Below are 22,954 nucleotides of genomic sequence, written 5' to 3' on the forward strand. Positions count from 1 at the left end.
GACAGTCATTTCCCAAGCTACAATTATGGCCACTAAGATACTCAAAATTTTCAAAGCTTGCACTGATCACCTGGGACTAATACAGAATAGGTGCCAGGAGTCAACTTTGGAATCTTCTCTAAACTGTGGGGCTGTAACGGAGAGGCTACACCACTAGCCTGCTTCCAGCACACCTGTTCACATGGGTGGTTATCTGAAGTCTTCTTCCTTTCTATCTTGCCTTCCACAACCATTGGCCACCACTGTGAGAAAGGGGTGTGGAAGCTGAGATACTGCCTTTTCCTGGATTGTCTTTTTAAAAAAATTTTTATTTATCTATAGAAACAAGTTTCATGTATTTCCTATGTACCATTTTAAGAGGAGAATGATTGTTCCTAGCCTACCCTCTCTTCTCCCCACCATCCCACCTCCTTCCTTTCTTACTGTAATTTTCACAATGACACACTTGCAATTTGCTTTATAATCACAACCTTTATCCTCCACTAAATAAAGAATTCAACAAGCAGTAAGTAGAGAAACCACTGTTCCTCAAGAATACAGACAAGGGCTATAAAGAATAATCCAATCTCCAAATGTCCATTTAACTCACATACTTTGTACTCTGTTATTAGTTACCAAATTTCAAGAGACACATGATAGTTATCTAGTTGGGACTGGCTTATTTCACTAACCATAATGCTGTCTACCTGCATCCTACTCAGCCATAAAAAAGAATGAAATTGTGTCTTTTACAGCAAAATGGACCATCTTTTGTAAGACACAGACAGCTGGAAGGAAGCAAGCATCCCAGGAATGCTAGTCTTCACTGAGATCAAATCATGTGATGTTCAGACAGTATGCTCTCAGATTAGCTGGGTTAAAGGAAGGAGGCACCGAAGAGTCACACTATGGCTTGGCCATATCACCTGATCTTCCTAAGCCTGAGTTTTCTGATCTGCAAAATGGATCCAATGATACTAATGAATTACTCTCTGCTTAAGAAGGGATCTAATATATACACTGTGCACATGCCAAGCATGGTAGGTCTTCAATACACAGTTTTTAAGAATCCAGGCCTAAGGACAGAAAAGGCCACGTCAGACGTGAGACTATGCTCATCAGAGGGCAAACAGCTCCTGTAAAGCAACATTCTTCAGGATTACAGAAACAAAAACAGATCTCTGCCAGGTGCGCAATTCTTAGCTGATGCTTCTATAGTGCTCACGTGGCTAAGCCATCCCCCGGCCTGGCTGACCAGGCACTTGCACACCCCAGGGCAGGGAGCGGCTCCTCTCCCAGCAGCTACCTCAAGTTACGCATATCAGAAAGAAATCTTCCAAAAGGGTTCCTCTCCTGTCTGAGTGGCAGCAGCTGCGAGGCTCCCAGCCTTCTGAGGAGCCTCAGTACATTAGTGCCCTATGAACAGCTGTCTTGAAGCAGGGGATCTAGAGCTGTTGGAACGGGCTCTCTGACTGCAGTGATTCAAAAGGTGTATTTTGTTACCATCTTGAGCAGGGAGGCCAAAAAGGCACACTTCAAAAACTACTTAATTGATTTCTTCTCCCACATTCAACAGCTCTGATCCCCCCGCCCTTCCTCCCTTTTTTTTTTTTTTTTTGCTCTGAACCATTTTTAATTTCACGCAATCACTTTTGCAATAGCTTTTAAGCACTGCACACTTGATGTGGACTGCAGTATTAATAAGGCACACAAAGGGGTGCCCTATATACCAGCAGGCAAGCTGCGACTCGTTATTTGCACACACTGCCTCATGAGCCTGTCCCTTGTTCCAAAGCACTTCCTATGCATTTCGCCATAGGTTCCTAGTGACTTCCGCATGGTCATGGATTCTTGGTTCCTACATCTCTTCAAGGCAGATCCTTGCAAGGAACACTGAAGGGAGAAGCACAGTGTTCTCCCTTTAACATCTAACAGTATTTGAAATACCTTTCTCCTACAGAGCCACAGTGCTGTCTAACTCCTGCTCAGATGCTCCTCCCCTGCCCCCACACGACTGTGCGTACCTGAGGTCTCCCACACACAGAGAGATCTGAGGTCTCTATACGAATTATTCACTTTGGCTCCATTTGCAGTAATGAGGCTCACGACTGGCCTCCGAAGTTGTTCGTTTCAGGAAACATCTTCTGAACCCAGTGATGCTAATAGGGCTAAGAGTTTAAGGATGCTTGTGTCAGCGTTTCACAGATTCTCAAGCACTCCCCTGTCTTGTGTCCTTGGGGCCATGTGGCCTCGTGTGGTGAGCACATGGGCCAAGTGGCTGAGAATTCAGTGCATACTCTCTCTTTCCACCCCTGCTACAGCAACTCAGGAGGTGTGTCCCAGAGAGAGGAGCCGCCAGGGAGGAGGGCTGTCTGCCTGGCAGATTTCATGCGGCTGACAACTGACCCTCCTGAACCACGGGGTGCCGGCTGTGCCTACTGCAGCAGCAAGTGAAGCTCACTCTAGGACAGCCAGCCCTGAGCTAATGAGGCTGGCCACTGGGCTGCTCAGTTCTTCCGAGGTAGGGGGTAGGGGTGGGCGGCTGGGGCCTTGTCTTTAACCCAGTTACCTTAGGGGTGTCTCCTCTGGAACAGCCTTCAGGCCCATTAGAAGCATCCTCCAAACCACGGTCATTAACTTTATAGTCACTTCTTTCCTTTTTTGGCCCAAAGTGGTTCTGCCCAGTTGGTTAACCTACATTTATACTATATTTAGCTTCGTTCAGCCGACTTCTAGCTATTTCCAGAATACTTTGCCCAACTGAGATCGTCTGAAAAAATGAACTCTAGAAGGAAGTTCCCAAAGTTCTTTTCAAGCATGTGTTTTATGCAAGGGACAGAAATCTGAAAATTATGTACAGCTACGCAATATGATTCCAAGTAAGGGACAACAGTCAGATCAATCTGATTTTTTTTTTAATTAAAAAAAAACTTCATTTAGACATACCAGGGCCCAGAATTATATTTCTCTTTTACCCTAGAGTCTGATTTGGTGTCACACTACTATACACACTGCCTAATTATAATACACCAGGCACCAGGATAGGCATTTTCCATAGCTTACACTGATTTCTCATATGAACCCTGGGGCACCTAACTGTGTTTTAGAGATGAAGAGACTAAAGCCAGCAGAGGAATTTTCCTTCCTCTAAAGCCATCTTTCCACCCATTTTATACGGCACCGCCCCAATGGGGCCTTCATAGGCTTTGCTTTGCTAACAGCCCCTCCCAATGCATTTTAAATCCAGTATATAGTGTAGCTGGTATGCCTATCAGTCAGCTTTGTGACTAACAAAACCCCAAGACAAGCTACTTATGAAGGAGGCAGGGGGTTGATTCTGGTTCACAGCTTTGGAGGTTCACAGTACAAGACCGGGTAGGCCCCTTGGTTTGGCTGTCTGGTAAGGACAGAAGATGGTGATGACAGAGTGCGCGTACAGGAAAAATCACGTGGCCAATCAGGAGGTAGAGAGAGTGACACAATTCAACTTTTATAACCCTCTCTTGAGAACCGCATTATATGGGCTGCTCTCAATGACCTAGACTTCCCACGAGGCTCCTCTCCTGAACGTCACGACTGGACTAAGTGTCTCCACTCCCAGTATCACCTCCCCAAGACTCTCATGTTTGAACTTTAAATGTCCACAACACAGGTTCAGGACCACACCCTCGTCAAACCCTAACAATACACACGTCTGTGTGTTAGACACAAACTAAGATTTTTCCGTTCCCTGGAGCCAGCTCTCGAAGTGTTGGGCACAGTATCTCCCCTGGGCAGACTGCATGCGCTCTGCCTACCCAGGCAGTGGGTGTGCTGGAGCAGTGCTCCCCACCCAGGCCATGTGGCTGTACACGCTGTTCCCACTGACCCTCGACGCAGTACTGCCTCTCCCCAAACTTGCCCTCTGGCAGCTTCGGCTCCGTCTATGGCTTTCAGTCCTCCTTGGCCTAAAACACATGATAGCCTCTCAGGGCGGCATCCAGTGCCTTCATGAGCTGGCCCGTGCTGTCCCCATACACAATGCTCCTGCACCTCTGAACCGCATGGACCTGCTTCCAACAGGCCAGGCTTCCTCCCTCCAGCCTCATTCCTCCTTACTCTTACCCAGGCTGACACTCACTCACTCTCAGGACCCATCTTGGACACTAAAGCCACTAGCAAGTGATGCCAGCTCCACACCTCCTTCCAAGGCTTACCTATAGCCCTGCCTATGTGTTCTCTTAGCAACTTGGATTTACCCCCCCCCCCCTTTTAAGATTTGTTTATTTATTTGAGAGGCACAGTTATGGGGGGCGGGGAGTGTTCCACCCTCTGGTTCACTCCTAAAATGGCTGCGATGGCTGGAGCTGGGCCAATCTGAGGCCAGGAGCTTCCTCCAAGTCACCCACATGGGTGCAGGGGCCCAAGCACTTGGGCCATCTCCCACTGCTTTCCCAGACAATAAGAAAGGAGCTGGATCAAAGTGGAGCAGCTGAGACTCAAACTTCTACATCTGGGATGCCGGCGCCACAGGCAGAAGCTTAGCCTATGCCGCCACAGTGCCGGTCCCAAACTCAGTCTAACACTCTCCATGCTTTATTCTATTTTCTCATCTGTCTCTTCCAGTGGCTCTGAGGGCCAGGAGACCTCATCCTTGAATCGCTAGGCCTAGTACCATATGTGCCAGGATCTCTGTAAATATTCCATCAGTAGTAGGCAGCTGCAAATGCAACAGTAGATGAGTTTTATAGTTTCCGAAGTAACAGAGCACACAGCTATACCTTCGGAGTAAGCTGCCCTTCTGGGACTTGATGGTCCTGTGACAAACCACCCCTTGTCCAGCTGTGGTCTGTTGTTTTGACAGCAGTGGCACTGACCCCACTTCTGAGACCTAGGCCTGGCAACCGTATTGCAACCCTCTGGCCCCTGGAAGAGTCTGGGGATGGACAACTGACTTAAGTCAGTTAACTGTTAGAGAAGGGAGATTCCCTTTCCACTGGGATGGAGAGATGGACGCCCATGCAGAAATAGTCAGAGAGCCCACCCCAGAGATATCACCCACAGAGGCAAGAGGAACAGAGACCACACAGCCCAGCCCGATATCCGTGGTCTATCTTACAAACCGAGCCAGGCCTGATGCTCCCGAAGTTTTGAATTCAACAAACTCCCCCCACCTCTTGTACTGAAGGCAGTTTGAAACTGCTTTCTATTAATTGCAATAGAAAATGTTCTGAGCATCACAGTATCACTCCACAAGACTCTCATGTTTAAACTTTACATGTCCACAACACAGGTTCAGGACCACACCCTAGTCAAACCCTAACAATGCCCATGTCTGCGTGTTATAATTAAGCTCAGGTTTTTCAGTTCCAGAGCCATTTCTCAGTCTGCTGGGCATGCTCTCTGCCTACCCAGGTAGTGAGTGTGCTGGAACTTTGCTCCCCACCCAAGCTATGTGACTCTACATGATAACCACCTATCCTACCATACGGTTTTCTAAGAAACACTTGAGATGGTGCCACTGAGGTGGTTTGCACAGAGCCTGGTACCCAAAGAGGCCTTGCTGAACATCACCAGATACGGATACGATTATATAGCAGGAGCCTGGGGCAGTACAGGGTCTGGAGGCCAAGGTTTAACTTTCTACTTTTACAGGAGCCCATTAAATGGCAGTGACAACTCCAAGTGAACACCTCAGAAGGTGGCCCTGCGAGGCAGAGGCTCAGTCCTGGTTGTAGGAGAAATCGCTGCCCCAGGGAGCCAGTCTGGACCTCTGGATGCCAGGCAAGCTACTTGAGAAACGACCCACAAAGTTCTGATCTGCCTCAATGCTCTACTTCTGTCAAGCCTGTTTGCCCATCATCCACTGTTACTGGGTCTCAGAAGGCGGAAGACAAGCACTGTTGTTCTTGCTTCAAGACTGCGTCGCCAAAGGGAAACACACGTCTCTTCTGTATTCACCCATTTTCTGTGAGAGCTCTCCAATGTGCCCTGCTTTTCCGTTGATAATAAAAACTGAGCTGGACAGAAAAGAGGTCCCTGTCCCCTCCAGGCTGTTCTCACACTTAGCCAACTCAGCCACCCTAACACTAATTCAATTTTATTTTCCTTGCCCTGTTGGAATTCTCTCTTTCACACTCATTCTTGTGCTGCTGGCATTAGGAGTTGGGTAAAGGCTCAAATCCAGACTCTTCTGAATGAAATTTAAGGCTCTGGCTCCTTTAAACCAATCTCTGGGGAAAATAGATGCATGTACACACACACACACACACACACAGAGCCACGGGTACTTCAAAAAGTCTGGAAAATTGAATTACAATGTAAGTTTATTTTAGGGCAAAAAGATTTTCAAAATCTTGCAAAAATCATGCATTTTCCATTAAATTTTTGAAGATATATGTGTGTGTGTGTGACAATATTTTACAAATAAACTATTAATCTGATTCAATATACTTATTTATTTGGAGTTGCTAATTTTTCAGAAGTATAAACACTTGTCATTTTCCAAATGGAAAATACACCTTGCGTGGTAGGATCCCAAAGCTGTCTTTAACATGATCAACAGCTCTTTTCTCTAAGCAGTAGGCAGTGAACACTTGCGATTTGGCTGGCCTGGTCTCTACGCCTGCTTGGTGACATGGAACTGCTCCAACTTGAAGTCAGTGATCCCCATCAAGGGCGCTCAAGGGACCAGAGCTGGAACAATCCTGCTGTTCAGGCCACAAGCGCTTGTCCCAAGGCACTTCCTCTCGCAGGGATTGCTCAGCCGAGGGCACCTCTCTGCTTCCACGGGGAGACAGGCTGAAAATACCACTGCCCAGAACTAGGCAGAACCCATGGCGGCCTTTGCAATTTTGCACACTTCATTAATCTCACATTAGGCAGCTTCTATATTCCCAACAGGCTCCAGAAAAATATGAGTTCACAAACCACTTCCTCCTGGAGATGGAAGGGCATGGACACAAATCAAGTGTTCCTGTGCACTTTCCTGATACACAGACTTCCCAAACTAGCTGGCCTGAAGCCCTTAGAGTTCCACGGTTACTCTCCGGTGTCTGGAAGCTGGAGACAACCCTGTTTTTAGTCCCCTGTTCTAGCCAACTGAGAACATCCCCAAGGAAACACAGCCAGTCTCTCACCAGATACCACCTTCAAATAATAGCTGCATGCAACTCATCCTCACGGCCTGCACTGAAACCCTCATCTGAGCCACCCTTCTCTGCCACTCTGACTTCACTGCTGCAGCCACCATGACCTCAAGGTATTCCTGGACTAAGCCAGGCATGCTTGTGCCTCAGGGGCTTTGCACCTGCCACTTCTGCCGCTTCCAACTTGTCCCAGATGGACTCCATTTGGTTCACTCCTCTTTGAAATCTTTGCTCAAGCATCATTTCCCAGGTAGGCCTTGGCGACCCAGCAAGCCCATCACCCTTCTAGATTTTATTTTCATCATTATATACCTAACATCATCTGGAGAATTTTATGATATAGTTATTTGCTTTGTTTATCGATTAATTTGTCTACTAAAATCCAAGTGCCATAAGGGCTTGGGTTTTTATCTGTTATATTTACTTTTCTATAACCTGTTCCCAAAACACTGCATGGTCTATTGCAGAGGCTCAAAATTCAGTGAAAAGCAGCAGAGAGGAGAGAGAAAACCATGACCCCTGTTTCTCACAGGTGAAACCTGTTAGGCAAAGGGCAGAAGGCTTCTAGTTGGAGAGACGCAGGCAGCCAGGCCAACCGAGTGGACCAGCCTGATCGCTCAGCTGAGCTGCGTGATGAGATGGGCAGAGCTGAGATGCTCAGGACTTGGAAACGGAGGCTGCCCGCCATCTCTTCCTACGAGCAGAGATTCAGCTAAAAGGTTAACATTAACAGAAGCCTGGCACTTTCCTCTTACATGTATTAAATGCAACATCACAGTCCAAATGTTTTCCTATCACCCAGCTTAACTTTCAGCAAAAAGCTACTAAATAAATCGTGGTTTCAGAGAAACAGGAAATGCTGAGAATCTAACCGACTCATTCTGCAGGTTCAGAAACTCACGTTTCAAGTGGGAATGGGATTTGAACTTGGATCTCCCTGATTCTCAAGCCAAAGCCACTAAATCCCAAAAGCTTAGCCTGAGTGCCTGCACTTGGGCTCAGGACTGTCATCTTGCAGAGACTAGAGAATCTCCCAGGTGACCACGCTCAAGCTGCCTCACCTTTCGGAATGCAGACGCTGTGGGCTGCCCCTCCCCCCAGAGAGCAACACCTGGCCACCAGCAGGTCCCCACACCCACCCTGGGACGCCACCTGGCTTACTCACCTCCAGTAAACTAGCACAGCGATGAGAAGGATGAGGCACACGAAGGTCAAGGCTGATACCACGATCAGAGGGATGATCCATTCCATCCTCCCCGGAGAAGGGCGGCTTATCATTCCAGAGCTGTTCTTCTCTGCTAAAAAGAGAGACCAGCCCAGTTAGAGGGAGAAGCACACGGTGCTGGGGAGCCAGGGAAGGATGCAGAGTCCTGCTCCAGTCTCGGGCGGTTTCTGGAGAACTGGCCTGCTGGCTTTGGCTGCCCCGGGGCCAGCAGGGGGCAAATCTGCAGCTCTCTCCATTTTCCTGGTGGGGCCAACCAGTGGAAGTGCCAGTGGGGCGGATCTGCAAGTGGAGCGCAGCACGTTTTTAGAGAAGTCACAGACATCCAACCTTACTCCCAGAACATTCCCAGTCCAGAGGGGCCTTCGGATGCTTGGAGGAAACTACTCAGTCCTCGGCAAGAGGCAGGTTTGAGAGCTCCCCAGGTTCCCTAACAGGAGGGCAGGAGGGAGAGCACAATGGGTTGCACTAGGATAACGCCTGTGACTCTGTCTCTCTTCTTTGTCTACTTAGCACCCTCTACCCCTCCCTATGTAGTGCTGGGAATGACCCCTCGCCAGTATCGACAGACATGGTGGGAAAGCCGTGTAAGGACACACCCTGCCCTCCTGGCCAAGGTGAGGGTGGGGACCACAGCTAGAGCAGCAGCCCTCGTGCCCTGGAGTCTGAAGCTGCGACCCAAGACCAACACCAGCACACCCAGTGAGGGCGCTCAGGAGCTTCTGCCCTGCGCTTCTCACCAGCCAGATCCCCAGAGGTCCTGCATTCCCTCAACTCCAGTTCCCAGCTTTTCCTCCCTTGCCATCACCTCCCTCCCTAACCCCGTCCTTCCAAAAGCTCCAAGATGGGGAGCCCGGCTACCAGACACAGCTGCCTCCGAGTAACAGCAGCCACAATGCAGGGGTTTACAGTGGGCCAAATGGTTCAGGATTCTCCCTGGGCAAGCAACACCTCTTACCCAAACAGCTCCTTCCTCCACCTCTCCGGCCCGAGGATCTTCAGAAGTCCCTGGCAGTCTCAGCAGGGGGCCCTATGCCCTCTTGAGCTAGGGTGTGTGGCGTGTGGATGCCTGGAAATTGCCAGGTAGTTGGAATGCAGCTCAGGTGTGGGGTGGGGCTGAGAAGCGCACAGGTGCCCGGAGGCAATCGTGGGAGGCAGGCAGTGAGAGAGCCCAGGTTAACAGCCCAAGTTAAAAAGCCTGGCTGCAGGCTGACTTGTGCTCAGCAAGGATTCCTCCCGCTCTGTGAAAAATGAGGCCAGCATCCAGCCAGCACAGAGTGTCCCTCTGCAGGACGGACTAAATGCAGGGCTAATCAGCTGCGTTTCCCAGGGAGAGAAGGTAGGCTGAGCAGGAAAAAAATAATTGGCCTTGCGAGCAGAGATTTAAAGCGCTAAGATTTCCTGAGTTGCAAAAAGCGCGTATTACAGCGTCTCTGGCCACGTTCATTGCCTCTCGCGCACTTGACACTGACTGCCTCCTTAGTGTTAACAGGCCTGTGACACAGGTGGAGTCTGATTGATCCCCAGCTCACAGGTAAGAAGACAGAGGCAGGCATCTGAAGAAATGAACACTTGGCTGTTGATAAAGGACAGGGGAAGTGTGTCCCTTGCTCCATTTTTTCATGAAGTGGACTGTACACCAGGCATGGCACCAGAGGATTGGGATGCAGCAGTCCATCGGCCTGTGTGTCTGGGCCAGGAATCATTTAAAGGGAGACAGATGGACAGGTAAACAAGTCATGAGAACGCAAAGGAAATGACAGCAGCAGCAGCAGCACAGGGGACTGGAGGAGACCCGCATGCAAGCTGGGGGGCCCTGGCCAGGGCTGCCCAAGAAATAACACTTAAGTGGAAAACCTGATGGATGAAGGTTGCCAAGGCCAGTGCAAAGGAGTAAGTGTGGAGGAACAGCATGGGAAATTACACGTCAGATCAGCCAGGGCCTTGAAGGCTGCATCAGGGGCACTTGTTTTAGACCTGAAGGCAGGGGAACCTACTGCAGGGTCTGTAGCCAGAGTAGACAAGAACCAGATGTGCGTGTTCTCCTTTTGCGTCATGCTTGGTTTGACAGCCAGAGAGAGAGGTCTTCCATCTGCTGGTTTATTCCCCAAATACCTGAAACAGCTGGGGCTGGACCAGGCCAAAGCCAGGAGTCCAGAACTCCTTCCAGGCCTCTCACATGGGTAGCAGGGAACAAAGTATTGAATTCTATCTGCTGCCTTTTTGGGTGCACACCAGCAGGAGCAGAGCAGGGACGGGCACTCAGGCACTCTGATACAGGATGTCGGCGTCCCATTGCAGCTGCTTATCTACTGTGCCTAATGCCCATCCCCATATAACACCTGGATCGCAAAGCTGTGGTGACTGGCCAGAGGAAGCCAAATGAAAATGATTTTGCAGGTGCCCAGGAGGGCCCAGGCAATTATTCGGCTCGCGGTAGGGATAATCTCAGAGATGGAGAGATCTTTTGAACGGGAAAGATGTCAGCAGGGTTGAGTGACAGGCTGCACATCCCATAGCCCAGAATCCACCTTGAGCAGCCATGGGTACCAGGAAGTCTTCTAATACTTTATTTGCCCCCTTGTTTCTTAAAAGAATTCTTGCCTTGCTCACCACCCAAGGTGAATATGTGTCGTTGGTTACTGGGACTGCTGGCAGAAAGCTAATCCCACGTCCTGTCAATCAGAAACCAAGGGAGATGACCTAACCCCCAAGGCTCCTTCACACCCGCATTCCCAACACTCACTGGAAATAGCACCTCCATAGTAACTCTGCCATCCTAAATCCAAGCAACACTGGGCACTCGTGGATGCCTGGGTCCTCTGAGGTGCTTAGGGGTGACAAGCTGATTGTGGTCCCTTGCACTGTCCCTGAAATTGCGCGTGAAGCTCTGGGTTGGCAGTGACATCTCTCCTTCCTTCCTTCTCCACAAGTGAAGGTTCACAGCTCTCATCTGACTTCCAGAGACGGCCCAGGACCCAGCAAAGACTGGGAGCCACCGACACGCACTCCGGTGTGTTGGAGGAGAGAACGACATTCCACAGCGGGTCAGGGTCTTTAAGTCAGGCCTAGCCTGCGTCACAGCTGGGCTCGAGAGTGGGTTTCATGATGCTCAGCCATTTCTGACATCTCATGATGCACAGTCCTAATTTTTCTGGGAGACAGGAGCAGGGCAGCTGCGCACTGAGTTCCCACTGTGTGCGGTCTCCCAACAGCGGCGTCTGGGGAGGAGATCCGCAGGTGGACAATACCTTGCATGGGGAGGGAGAGACCTAAGGCAGTTAACCTGACGACAGTGTGATCTGGACTGGACGGAAGGCGGGCAGCTGGATCTGCTCCCATGCTATTGTATGAACAGAAAGCCCAGGCAAAAGTAGTGGTGCTGGTGGATTTCCACATGGGGCCTGCTGAAGCCAACTTCACTTTCAAGTTCACAGCAGTGCTCTGTCTGCATGACTGCCAGAGCCTGGAACAGAATTCCCTCTCCCAGGAACTCCTCCCCGCCCTCAGGGTAAGCCCCAGGCTCTGAAAAGGAAGGGCAGCGGCCCTCCAGGGGCAGGGTCCCAGCAGAACTCACCCAGCCAGTGGCCTCGCCTGTTGCCTTTCTCCCTGCTGTACCCACTGTCAGACATGCGTTTCTCCTCTTGGTCCTGGAAGCTCTTACTGATTGCTCAGTCCTGGTTCGGGCATTACTTTCTCCGGGAGACCACCCCAAGTCATCGGTCTGTTCTCTCTCTCTCTGGGGAGCTAACGGCTCAGCTCAAACCCCTGCCACTTTGTCTTTACTCGTTCACCTGTAACATAAACCTGTTGGGACCTGGAGTTCTTCACGTACACAATGGGAGAGAAAGGAGCTACCTCCTCAGAGTGCTGGGGAAACGCAAGGAGAAGCTGCAGGAAGCATGCCTGGCCCTGGGCAGACGCTAAGCCAGCAGCATCATTGCCTTCCTCGCCCTCCCCCTCCTCCTCTCCCTCCCCTCCCCCTCCCCCTCATCATCTTGCATGGCTCTTTTACTCTCCAGGTTCCCAAAGGCTGCGCTGCTGCTGTCTACTGTGTGTAGCTTCTACCTGTCTCCTGCTGTGCATGCTTCCTACCAGCTTTGCAACTCTGGAGCCAGCGACCTAACCTCTCCGTGCCTCAGTTTCCTCTTCTGTAGATGAGGATGACTGCATTCCCTACTGCATCGCAGTGCTGTGAAGATTAAAGAAGTAAGAGACCTAGAACTCTCAGAAATGCTTGCTGCCTGCCCCCTCTGAGAAGTCATCATCACCATCACCTCCCCTCCCCCACCCGCTGGCAACAGCAGAGGCTTGGTTGCCATCCCCATCCCCATCAGCAGCCGCATCCCCACTCTCTCCCTCATCTGCGCCCGCCAAGCACACCGCCTGGCACTGGGCGCTCCCTGCCTGCCTGTCTGGTCTGAGTCGTTTCCGGAGTGTGTGACGGCGTGAGTGGCAGTCACATCTCGCTGTCTCAGAAGAACGTGTCCTGCAGGGGCACTCGGTCTGCGCCTCTGCTAGAACAGCGACCATGCAGGCACTGGCAGGAACACAGACAGCTCCTCCTCCTGCGGCCTCGGTCCCCTGACACTCGCCCTGCCCAACCACCACCGCGTCTGCACCACCGCGTCTGCACCGTGCACCCTTTAGTACAATGGACACAGTAGGCTGGCCGATCCGACCCAGGCTTCACAGCCTTTCTAGCTCTGTGGCTCTGGGGAACAGACTGCCTGTCTCTGATGCTGCTCCCGCCTCTCTCAGAGGCAGATGACAGTTCCTCTCTAGCATAATGCAAAGGATTAAAGGAGATAATCCTTGTAAAACAGAGACCTGATTTCTGCCTACATAAATCATGTCTACAAAATGTACAGGGCCACATGCAAACTGAAATCATGGGCTCACTGTTCAAAAATCATTAAAGTGGACTGGCATTGTGGTGCAGTGGATCAGGCTACTGCTTGCAACGCCAGCAGCCCACGTTGCAGGAGCACCACCTCTAGTCCCATGGGCTCCACTTCTGTTGCGCTTCCTGCTAACGTGCCTGGGAAAGCAGCAGAAGATGACCTGAGGACTTAGGCCCTGGCCACCCACATGGGAGACCTGCTTGGAGTTCCAAGCTCCTGCTTTGGCCAGGCACAGCTCTGGCCATTGTGGCCATCTGTCTTTCAACTAAATCAAATAAACCCTTTAAAATGTACTAAGAGGGGGCCGGTGCTGTGGCACAGTAGGCTAAGCCTCCATCTGTGGCACAGGCATCCCATATGGGTGACAGTTCATGTCCCAGCTGCTCCTCTTCCAATCCAGCTCTCTGCTATGGCCTGGGAAAGCAGTGGGACATGGCCCAAATCCTTGGGCCCTGCACCCACATGGAAGACCTGGAGGAGGCTCCTGGTTCCTGGCTTCGGACTGGCCCAACTCTGTGCTGTTGCAGCCATTTGGGGAGTGACCCAGCAGATGGAAGACCTCTCTCTGTCTAACTCTGACTCTCAAAGAAATAAATAAACTTTAAAAAAAATTACTAAAGAGCTTCAGGAAGGCTCGAGTAGAGCAAGAGGGCAGCACAGGCCTTGCTGAGTGCAGGGCCTCTCTGAGTACACAGGGCGCATGCTCAGAAGCGGCCCCTGGCCCTGGCCAGCTGCACACTAACCCCAGTGCCTCACTTGGGGGAAGGAACCAGCAAGTGTTGACTCTTCAATTCCCTTCAATGGAACCAAGCAGTGCCACTGAGCGTGACCCTATCACACACTTCCCACTGCTCGGAGGGCACACCCTTGCTCTGAGCGCTGCGTGTACCCTCGCTGCCTCCTGCATGGCCCGGCAGGCCCTGGCTGCCCAGTGCCTGAAGGGCTGGTTTTCTTCCGTGATGTCCAAGTCCTGACACCAACGTCAATGCAGCCCCTCATCATCTCCATCCCCAGTTCACCGTTAACAGAGGCTTCCCCGTGCCGGCCGTGGCTCAGGAACGGGCCCCACACAGATGTCTGTGGTTTGGCATGCCACTTCAATGATTCTTGTTAACAAATCTTTATTTAAAAGTCAGAATTAGAGAGAGGGAGAGTCAGAGATCCTCCATCCACTGGATCACTCTCCAGATGACCACAGTGGCAAGGGCTGATCCAGGCTGAAGCCAGGAACCAGGAGCTTCATCTGGGTCTCCCACATGGATGGCAGGGGCCCAAGCACTTGGGCCATCCTCTGCTACCTTTCCCAGGCCAATAGAAGAGAGCTGGATCGGAAGCGGAGCAGCTGGGGCCTGAAACAGCACCCACATGGGATGCCGGAGTTGAGGCAGTGGCTCTACCTGCTACGCCACAACACTAACCCCAACAATGATTATTTTTAAAATTGTGGGTTGGCTGCCAATATTTAATAAGCAAAGAGCCACCTAAAAATCAGCAATGGAAGCTTCTGGAAAGCAAAATTGGCAAGAAACCCTGAACTCCTACACGACAAAGATCAGCTGGAACCAGCAGAATCCTCCCTTCTGACAGAACATGCCACGTTCCTGTGCCACAGTCCACACTCTTCCCTAATGTCACACATGACACTGCCTCCCTCATCCCCGAATTCTGCCAGCTCGGTCTAGTGAGCCTAACTTCAGTCTGCGGGGTGGTACTATGATCCAGCGAATCAGTAGAACAACACAAACTTGGGTGTTTTTTTAATAAAAAGAGCCATGGGGTGGGCATTTGATGTAACATAGATACCAATGGGAACACCCACACCCTCCTAGCCGAGTGCCTGGGATCAAGTCCTAGCTCCACTCCCAATTCCAGCTTCCCGTCAATGCACGCACCCTAGGAGACAGCAGATGATGGCTCAAATACTTGAGTCTCTGCCCGCCACGTGAGAGCCCAGGCGACTGAGTTCCTTGCTGCTGGCTTCAGCCTCACCCAGCCCTGGCAGTTGCAGGCACTTGGGGAGTGAACTGACCAATGGAGCTCTCTCTCTCTCTGCCTGTGGAATTCACCTTTCTCTCTGTCTCTCTGCCTTGCCAATGAACTTCTGAAAAAAATAGAAATAAATAAATCAAAAGGCCTTATGATCAAAAGCAGAAATCATGATCCTGATAGATCACCAGCCTGGCTCAACACAAGAGGCCTGCCCTCAACTCAGCGAACCTCTGAAGAGGTGTTATTTTGTGACTACTTAGAAATTAACCATGTTCTGTTCTCATGAATTGGGACATTTTCATTATTTTTCGCGGAGCTGCCTCTGGAGGATAAAAATGGGGAAAAGGAGGAGTCAAGTGATCCCCAGGATATCCCTGGTGACTGTGATGTGTGCTGTGCAGCTGCTGGGAGGGCCAGAGGCTGGGCCTAGATGCACAGCCCGAGCCTGCTCTGGGAATGTCTTGCAAATGACACTTGGGGCAAAATGCAAACTACCATCTCTGGGCATCTGCAGGGGGTGGGGCAGGTGCAGGGACCTCCCCACAGCCTTCCCTGCTCCCAGTTGTAATGTCAGCACCGAGCAGAATCTGAGTAAAGTGCCTGCATTCTGCCTTTTTAAAAAAAAATTTAAAAAAAAAAAAGAAAAGAAAAACAGTTTTCAGTGGCATATGTCATCACTGAATTAATGCTGTTTGCCTTTTACTGGCTTGGCTCTCATCCCAGTAGAAGCAAATAAAAACGGAGCACAATGTACTATAAATGCTGCAGGCAGGGAGGCATCAGATGGACGCCACGGCGCAGCTTCCTACCCGACAGGAAGGGCTCCACTTGTGCCACGGCACAGGGACCCCCACGTTTTCAGGACCAAAACTAGCTTGGATCTCAGAGGCCACTACGAGGAGCAGGAAAAGCAGGATTCTTTCATTTTCCAGAATGATGAAGAAAAGGACGAACCGAATTCATAAATGTATAGCCTGTTCCCACCACAGGCAATTTCACTGAATTTAATCTGAATAATACCACTCATTAAAAACCACCTACCTCTGGGAACTAAGGGGGCTGTTTTTTTAAAGATACAGTGCAGGCCCTGTGGCCCAGGGGGTGCTGGAGCACTGGGTTAAGCCACTGCCTGCAGAGCTGGCACCCCATACCCGATTTCCAGGTCCAGGCCTGGCTGCTCCACTTCTGATCCAGCTACCTGCTAGTGCATCTGGGAAAGCAGTGGAAGACGGCCCAAATACTTGTGCCCCTGCCACCCTCTAGAGAAACCTGGATGGAGCTCCAGGGTTCTGGCTTTGGTCTGAGATGTTGTGGCCATCTGGGGAGTGACCCAGCGGATGGATGTTCTCTGTGTGTCACTCTGCCTTTCAAGGAAATAAAATAAATCTTGGAAAAGGACTACACTGGCAAAAAAAAGCATGTAACTTAGCATCTTGACCATTTCTTGATCAGTTTGGTTACGCTCAGTGAATTCACATTGCTGTGCAACTCATCTCTAGAACTTTCTCATTTTACAAAACCGAAATTCTATACCTAGGAAACTGCAATGCCCCATTCCCTCCCCAGCCTCTGGAAACCACCACTCTACTTGAGTTTGCCTACTCCTGGGACTGTGTTTAAGTGAAAGCTGATGGTATTTGGCTGGCTTCTTTCACTTATCACACTGTCCTCAAGGTTCATCTGTGCTGTAGCATGGGACACGATTTCCTTTCCAGGGCTGAATACTATTCCATTGTGTGTATACAACACATCTTGCTCATCCACTCAACCACTGACGGACACTGGGTTTGCGTCTGACTCTTGGCTGTTGTGAGTAATACTGTCGTGAACATGAATGTACAATTATCCCCAAGATCTTGTCTTCAATCTGGGTATCTACCCAGAAATGGAGTGGCTGGGTCATATGCTCCTTCTACTTTTAATTTTTTGAGGAACTGCCATCACTGTTGCCACAGCAGCTGCATCCTTTTACATTCTGCTAGCAATACGCAAAAACTTCCATTTCCCCATATTTTTGCCAATCCTCATTATTTTACATATATATACATGCATATATATATATATACATGCATATATATATATGACTACCATATATATATGGTAGTCATTCTTATGAATGTGAAGTTACTGCTGTTTTACTGGGTCAAAAAAATTTGTCTTTATTGTTTTGGACACCCAATGTTACCTAAACCAGTGCTGCAGAGAAATGATTGCTCATTATTTGCTCCTGTGACAGGATACTGGTTCTCTATTTTAACATTTATTATGTATGCATTTATTTGAAAAGATGAGTGACAGGGGAAAGAGGGGAAAGAGAGATATTTCATCTACTGGTTCACTCCCCAGCTGGCTGCAACGGCGGGGGCTGGGCCAGGGCTGAGACCTGGAGCCAGGAACTCCATCCAGGTCTCCCATGATGGCGTCAGGAACTCAAGCTCTTGAGCCATCATCTACTGCCTCCCTGGCACAGTAACAGGAAGCTGGATTGGAAGCAGAGGCAGAACTCAACCCCACACAATCTGATAAGGGATGCAGCTACCCAAAGCAGAGGCTTAGTCCATGATGCCACAATGCCTGCCCCATGAAACTACTTCTGGGTTCCCATTTAGAGGAGTGGGCTGGACCAGAGCACCAGCTGTCTCCATTTATAAGGATGCACGTCCATTTATGTCTTGTGAATAAACATTCTCTTCCCATTTCACACAGAGCTTCCTCTACCAGACCTCAATGATCAATCACTAGTCCGTCATCTCTATTTGAATTAGATAGTAGAAAAGTGGGTATGATGATTCCTGACTTAAGTGCAAGCTCCATAAACATGGGTAGCCCTAACCTATCAGACTGCCTCAAGCCCGGCTGCAACAGCACATGGTTCTGAAATCAGCTGGGGACAGAAGTCACACACGTACACTATCTTACATCCAACAAGCTGGCCCCTGCCACCTGGGTTCCTGACTCCCAGCTCGCTGGAAACGTGGCTATTCTTGGTCTGGTTTTCCACAGCAACAGATAAACAGTCTGTCCTAGTTCAAACATCACTCAGAGGGCAAAGATGAGAGACTCAGGCACCTTCTAGGCTGCAGCTAAGCTATGTCAGCAGCTGCAGGGTTCACCAGGCTCTGCCACCTGCTGGCGTGGCCGGGAGCTGCCCCCAGAGCAAGGACAAGCCACGTGACCGAAAACGCTAACTATGTTTGGAAAGGTACTTGGCCAACAAAACCTGCCTCAAGTTGTGCTGCTGGTAGTTGGTTCTGGTAGTCAACAAGTGCTGGGTGTCCTTTGTTTCAGATAAAGTTCACTAGAATGTCCCCAACCCCCCCAGGCAGATAGCTGGCTATTGCATTTGTGATGTCCACCCTCTCTTCTTTTTGAACCTGAACTACCACTGATTGTTGTTCTTATATTAACGACTCTTCCTTCTCTTCCCAAGTCAAGTAAACTTCAAAAAAGAAAGTTGAAGGGCAGGTGTTCTGCACAGCAGTTAAGATGTCACTTGGGACACCAGCATCTCACAGTGGAGTTTCTGGGTTCAAGTGTGAGCTCCACTTCGGATTTGACCTTCCCGCTACTGCACACCCTGGGAGGCAGTGGTGACAGCCAGCGGTTGGGTCTTTGCCACCCTTGTCAGAGACTCAGACTGAATTCCCTGCTACTCACTTTGGCCTGGCGCAGCCCTGGTTATTGAGGGCATTTAGGGAGTGGGTGGAAGTTTTCCCTGCCTTTAAAATAAAATAAGGAAACAACTTGACATAAAATGGAAACTTGATATTAATAATACGAATCAAGGCTTCTCCACCCTAGCACACCTAGAGTCCCTATTGTGGGGACTGTCCTGAGAACTTGAAATGTTTCATAGTGTCCCTGACCCCTCCCCCATAGTACTAGCACCCTCCTAACCTTGCTGTGACAATCAAAATGTTGCCAGAGACTGCCCCATACCCTAGGGGAGGGACCACTCCTGTTCTGCAAATGGAAAGCAATAGCTTTTGAGTGTTCACCACATAATTCACATGTATCTGACATCACCTTGCCTTGCTCACTCTGGGAACTGGTGCCCACGTGAGGGAACAGGCAGTATAGTGTATGCTGGGCTCCCCTGACCATGGAGGCAGAACCGCACTTGGACCCTGTCTTGCCACGTGCTGGGTGGCCCCAGGCATGCTCATTAAGCTCCCGAGCCCTGGCTCCTCACAGCTGTGGCAGCAGCAATGACAGACAGCACAGCCCTCACGAGAGGGTACGTGACACCAGCAGGGGGCCACGCCAGCCTGGAACAAATGGTAACTGAGGGTGCTGTGATTATTTCTGTAACCACAGGTTCCCAGGTTGGGTTCCTTAGAACTTAAGGGCTCCAAAGAGGTAGCTCAGGGCTTGCCCAAAGGAATGAGGTGTTTGGAGCTTAGCACCTTCCATTCTGGCTCGAAACGTAACAGCAGCCTGGGGTCTCTGCCCACTTCTCAGCTCCTGGGCCACACAAAAGCAGCCTGTGGGCAGGATCTGGCCTGTAGTCTGGATTCCCAGCCCTCAAACTGTACCTTCCCTGCAGGACATGGCTCAGGGCTACCCTAGAAGAGGCAGTCCATGACCCTTTAGTGAAATGTAGGTTTATACATCCGAGTTTGCAACAAGGCTGCATCTGCAGTTGGGGAGAGTTTCCTTGATTTGAAGAAGCCAAGATGGACAAGGCCAGCACTAATGAGGAGTCTGGACGCTGGGCTTGCATGGATGTTTTCAAGCGGGCATCGTGTACTGCACACTGCCCCAAGGACAGCTTATCGCATCGCCTGGCTTCTGCTCTTCCAGGGTCAGGCTGCGACTTCTGAGGGAGGGACCCAAGGCTGGATCCCACATCACACAGAGCGAGCCACGGGCTTGCTGCTGAACAGATGCTACAAAGAAGTGTGCTGAGAGCAAGTGCCTACTTACAGGCCTCCAATCCCTCAAGAACCTTCCAGAGCAGTGGCAACTATAGCCATCAACAGCAGAGCAAACTACCTATCCCAGGGATGTATTTAGTTTGGCTTCTGTAAAAAAAAAATAGTTTAAAGTCTGAACTTATTTTAACAATGGGTGGAATCAGTACAAAACCCTGTATTTCTTTGCTAGGCATTCTCACTGGCAAGAAGTAGCCCTCTGCAGAAAGGACATGTAGTCTCTATTTGCTGCAATCCTCACTACTCCTTAATATACCACACTGGGTCTTTTCCCTACTGATAGTCCCAGTCTGATTTCTACTGGTGCCTGACTTTGCAGCTTCTTCTATAAAAGGATTCCTCTTGTCTCTCCTGGGAGAGGATACTAAAGCTCCCACTCATAGTACTGGAAGAGACGTTACTCAAATGTCAACGGAATCTTAACAACTCTTTTGGAGATACTCGTAGAACTGTAACATCGTTTGTAACTTTAAACATCGCTGTTCTCAAAGGGAATAAATATTGATTAAAATAAGTTGTTTTGGCTTCACGTGAAGAAAAAATAAATGTGGAACTGATTTAAGCACAGGAACATCTAAAGTCTTTCAAATGAATCACTGCTGACATTAAAGGGATGGTGATTTGCTAACATTCAAGTGATGGTGATTTGCTGAATGACAAATCAGTCTGGAGGAAGCAGAGGAGGGGAGGTGGAGGATGGGATGGGTGGAGTAGAGAGAGACCTTGGAGGCCCTGAACTGATGTCGGGCTTACTGGTGTGCCCCACAGTGGCTAGGCTAATACCAGGAGTCAGGGACTCAAACCAGATCCCCCACATGGGTGACAGGGACCCAAGTACTTGAGCCATCACCTGTGCCTCTCAGGGTGCATAGTAGCAGAAGCTGGAATCAGGAGATGGAATTGGGAATCAAACCCATTCCCAAACTTTGAAACTGCCAAGCCAAATGCCCATCCACAGAAGTCATTTTTACTGACAACCACCTGGGGACTGGTACTGACAAGCTCTTCCATGTCCCCGGATGACTGCAAAGGAGAGACCTGTTAGGGGTCTCCTGCAGCCACCTGCAATACTGCATGGCACTAGGGCTGCCGACGGCTCCTCTGTCCTTGTCACGGATAACCAGGGTGACTCCTTTATCTCTGTCCCTTCTGCACTGAGGGCCATCCCGATCCCCTTTTACAGATGACGACACAGAGCTAAGACCAACTAGTGGACCCTGCTTCAATAAGGGGCGGAGCTGACCGGGTTGATGTGACCCCCCCAAAAGCCACTCTGCCGAGACGGAGACAGACTCAGACACCCGAGGGGTTGAAGCTGGAGCTGGGAATCCCCAAGTTCACTCTCCGCTGCTTCTCCCTTTTCCCCGCAGTCTGGAGTCTGACTGCCAGGGCAGTAAGCCGTTTCCACTGACCTGGAGCTGCCCAGCCACACCCCTCTCCAGTCTCTCAAGCTGTAAACACTCTCAACCTAAGCTCCAAGCAGTCACATTTTCCAGGAGTGTGGTCTCAGAAATGTTGAAGAGCAGCAGGCGAGAATACTGCTTTTGCCAGAGCCCTTAGTCCAGAGGGGGAAACCACTCAAGCTCCAACATCAGTTCCAAGTCTACCACTTGTCTTTGATCCGCGCTGGTGCGGAGGGCCAGGTCCTCACGAGGCATCCTGCAGCCACTCCTGCCTCCCCTGTGTGATCACCACGCAGAGGGCCTTTCACAGAGCGTCATCAGATGAGTGACTGTCCCGCTGAGGTCTACTCCCACTTTCCTCTTTCAAGTACAGTGAAATCCCCAGCATGGCCAATGAGCACCCCTCGCTCCCCAACACGCCTCTCCTCTCCTCCTCGCCCTCTGTAGACTTCTGCCCTGGCCTTCTAAGAGCTGCAGCACAGATCCAAATCCGTCCCCACTGAAGGGCCTCTGGACGTGCCGCTCCTGCAGCCTTGACTTCTCCCCCGTGGCTCTTTGCATGGTAGATCCTTCCCATGCCTTGGGTTGTCCACCCCTGTCTACTCAGCACTGCACTGTCTCTCTCCCCAGCTGCAACAATGAACACTCTTTCAACTATGCATTTATTTACTGGACTGTTGTCCAGCTCCCCCAACTAGTATGTAAACCCCCAAAGAATGGAAATCTGTCTGTCTATCCTCTATTCCCAATGCCTAGTCAGTGCCTCATGCACAGTGGGCACTTTGTAATATAATATTTCTTTGCTATGTTTACATGTGAAAGTGCATTTTCTTTTTTCACAGGAATTCCTAGGGAGAAGGTCACGCTCATCCAGGAATAGCATACAAGGGGCCCCGTGTTTCCATGGAAGGCCACTGTGCACCATTCTCTACAGCCACAACTACACTGAGCCACAACCAGAGACCCCCACTTAAAAAAAATTAGTTCATACCAGCTTTAAGAGGAAAGAAATTCAAAACATGAAAATTTATTCTAAGTTGTATCTTAACATACGAGATCTCAGCTTTAGATGAATTTTAATGTTTACAAGTGCAAAAGCAAATAAATATTTACCAGTTGCTTTTTTTTTGCACTCTTATAACTCCACAACAGCTTCGATGCAAAAAAAATTGTTGCTAAACATCTTGTAGTCTGGCAAAATGAAGAATTTCTTATTAAGAAAATCCCTCGCAACAATAGCAACCCCCATGCTTGCGGCTCCCTTGCGGAAACTACCAGAAGGCTTCATTAAGATGGAGCAACAAAACTGCTACCTGTCAGGGCAAGATGAGCATCCTAACACGTGCAGGCCACCCTAGCCATGCCCTGGCCTCCCTGGCTACGTCACGTTCTGTCC

At 50.1% G+C, this 22,954-nt stretch overlaps 1 protein-coding gene and 1 long non-coding RNA gene across 7 annotated transcripts in view; one reads left to right on the forward strand and one right to left on the reverse strand.

Annotated features, from left to right (window-relative positions):
- PTPRG (protein tyrosine phosphatase receptor type G) overlaps positions 1 to 22,954 on the reverse strand; it is a 778,020-nt gene that overhangs the window by 73,563 nt on the left and 681,503 nt on the right. For 2 of the 5 annotated variants that reach the window (XM_051852247.3, XM_008260863.5), the window contains exon 13: positions 8,272 to 8,401. In XM_051852247.3, coding sequence (XP_051708207.1) covers positions 8,272 to 8,401 — 130 coding nt within the window. Of the gene's footprint in view, positions 1 to 6,785; positions 6,898 to 8,271; positions 8,405 to 22,954 lie in introns of those variants that run through there. The other 3 variants (XM_008260864.5, XM_002713279.6, XM_089305487.1) reach the window with 2 other exon arrangements.
- Positions 9,293 to 21,894, forward strand: LOC149124330 (uncharacterized). Of its 2 annotated transcripts, XR_016214252.1 has the most exons (3): positions 9,293 to 9,667; positions 12,351 to 12,537; positions 13,633 to 21,894. It is a non-coding gene; the product is annotated as an uncharacterized LOC149124330 (long non-coding RNA). The 2 variants fall into 2 exon arrangements; XR_016214251.1 differs by lacking the exon at positions 13,633 to 21,894 and having other exon boundaries at positions 12,351 to 13,272.

Source organism: Oryctolagus cuniculus, chromosome 10, assembly GCF_051225735.1.
Source record: "Oryctolagus cuniculus isolate XC-2025 breed Fujian yellow rabbit chromosome 10, ASM5122573v1, whole genome shotgun sequence".
In the NCBI taxonomy this organism is placed as follows: Eukaryota; Metazoa; Chordata; class Mammalia; order Lagomorpha; family Leporidae; genus Oryctolagus; species Oryctolagus cuniculus.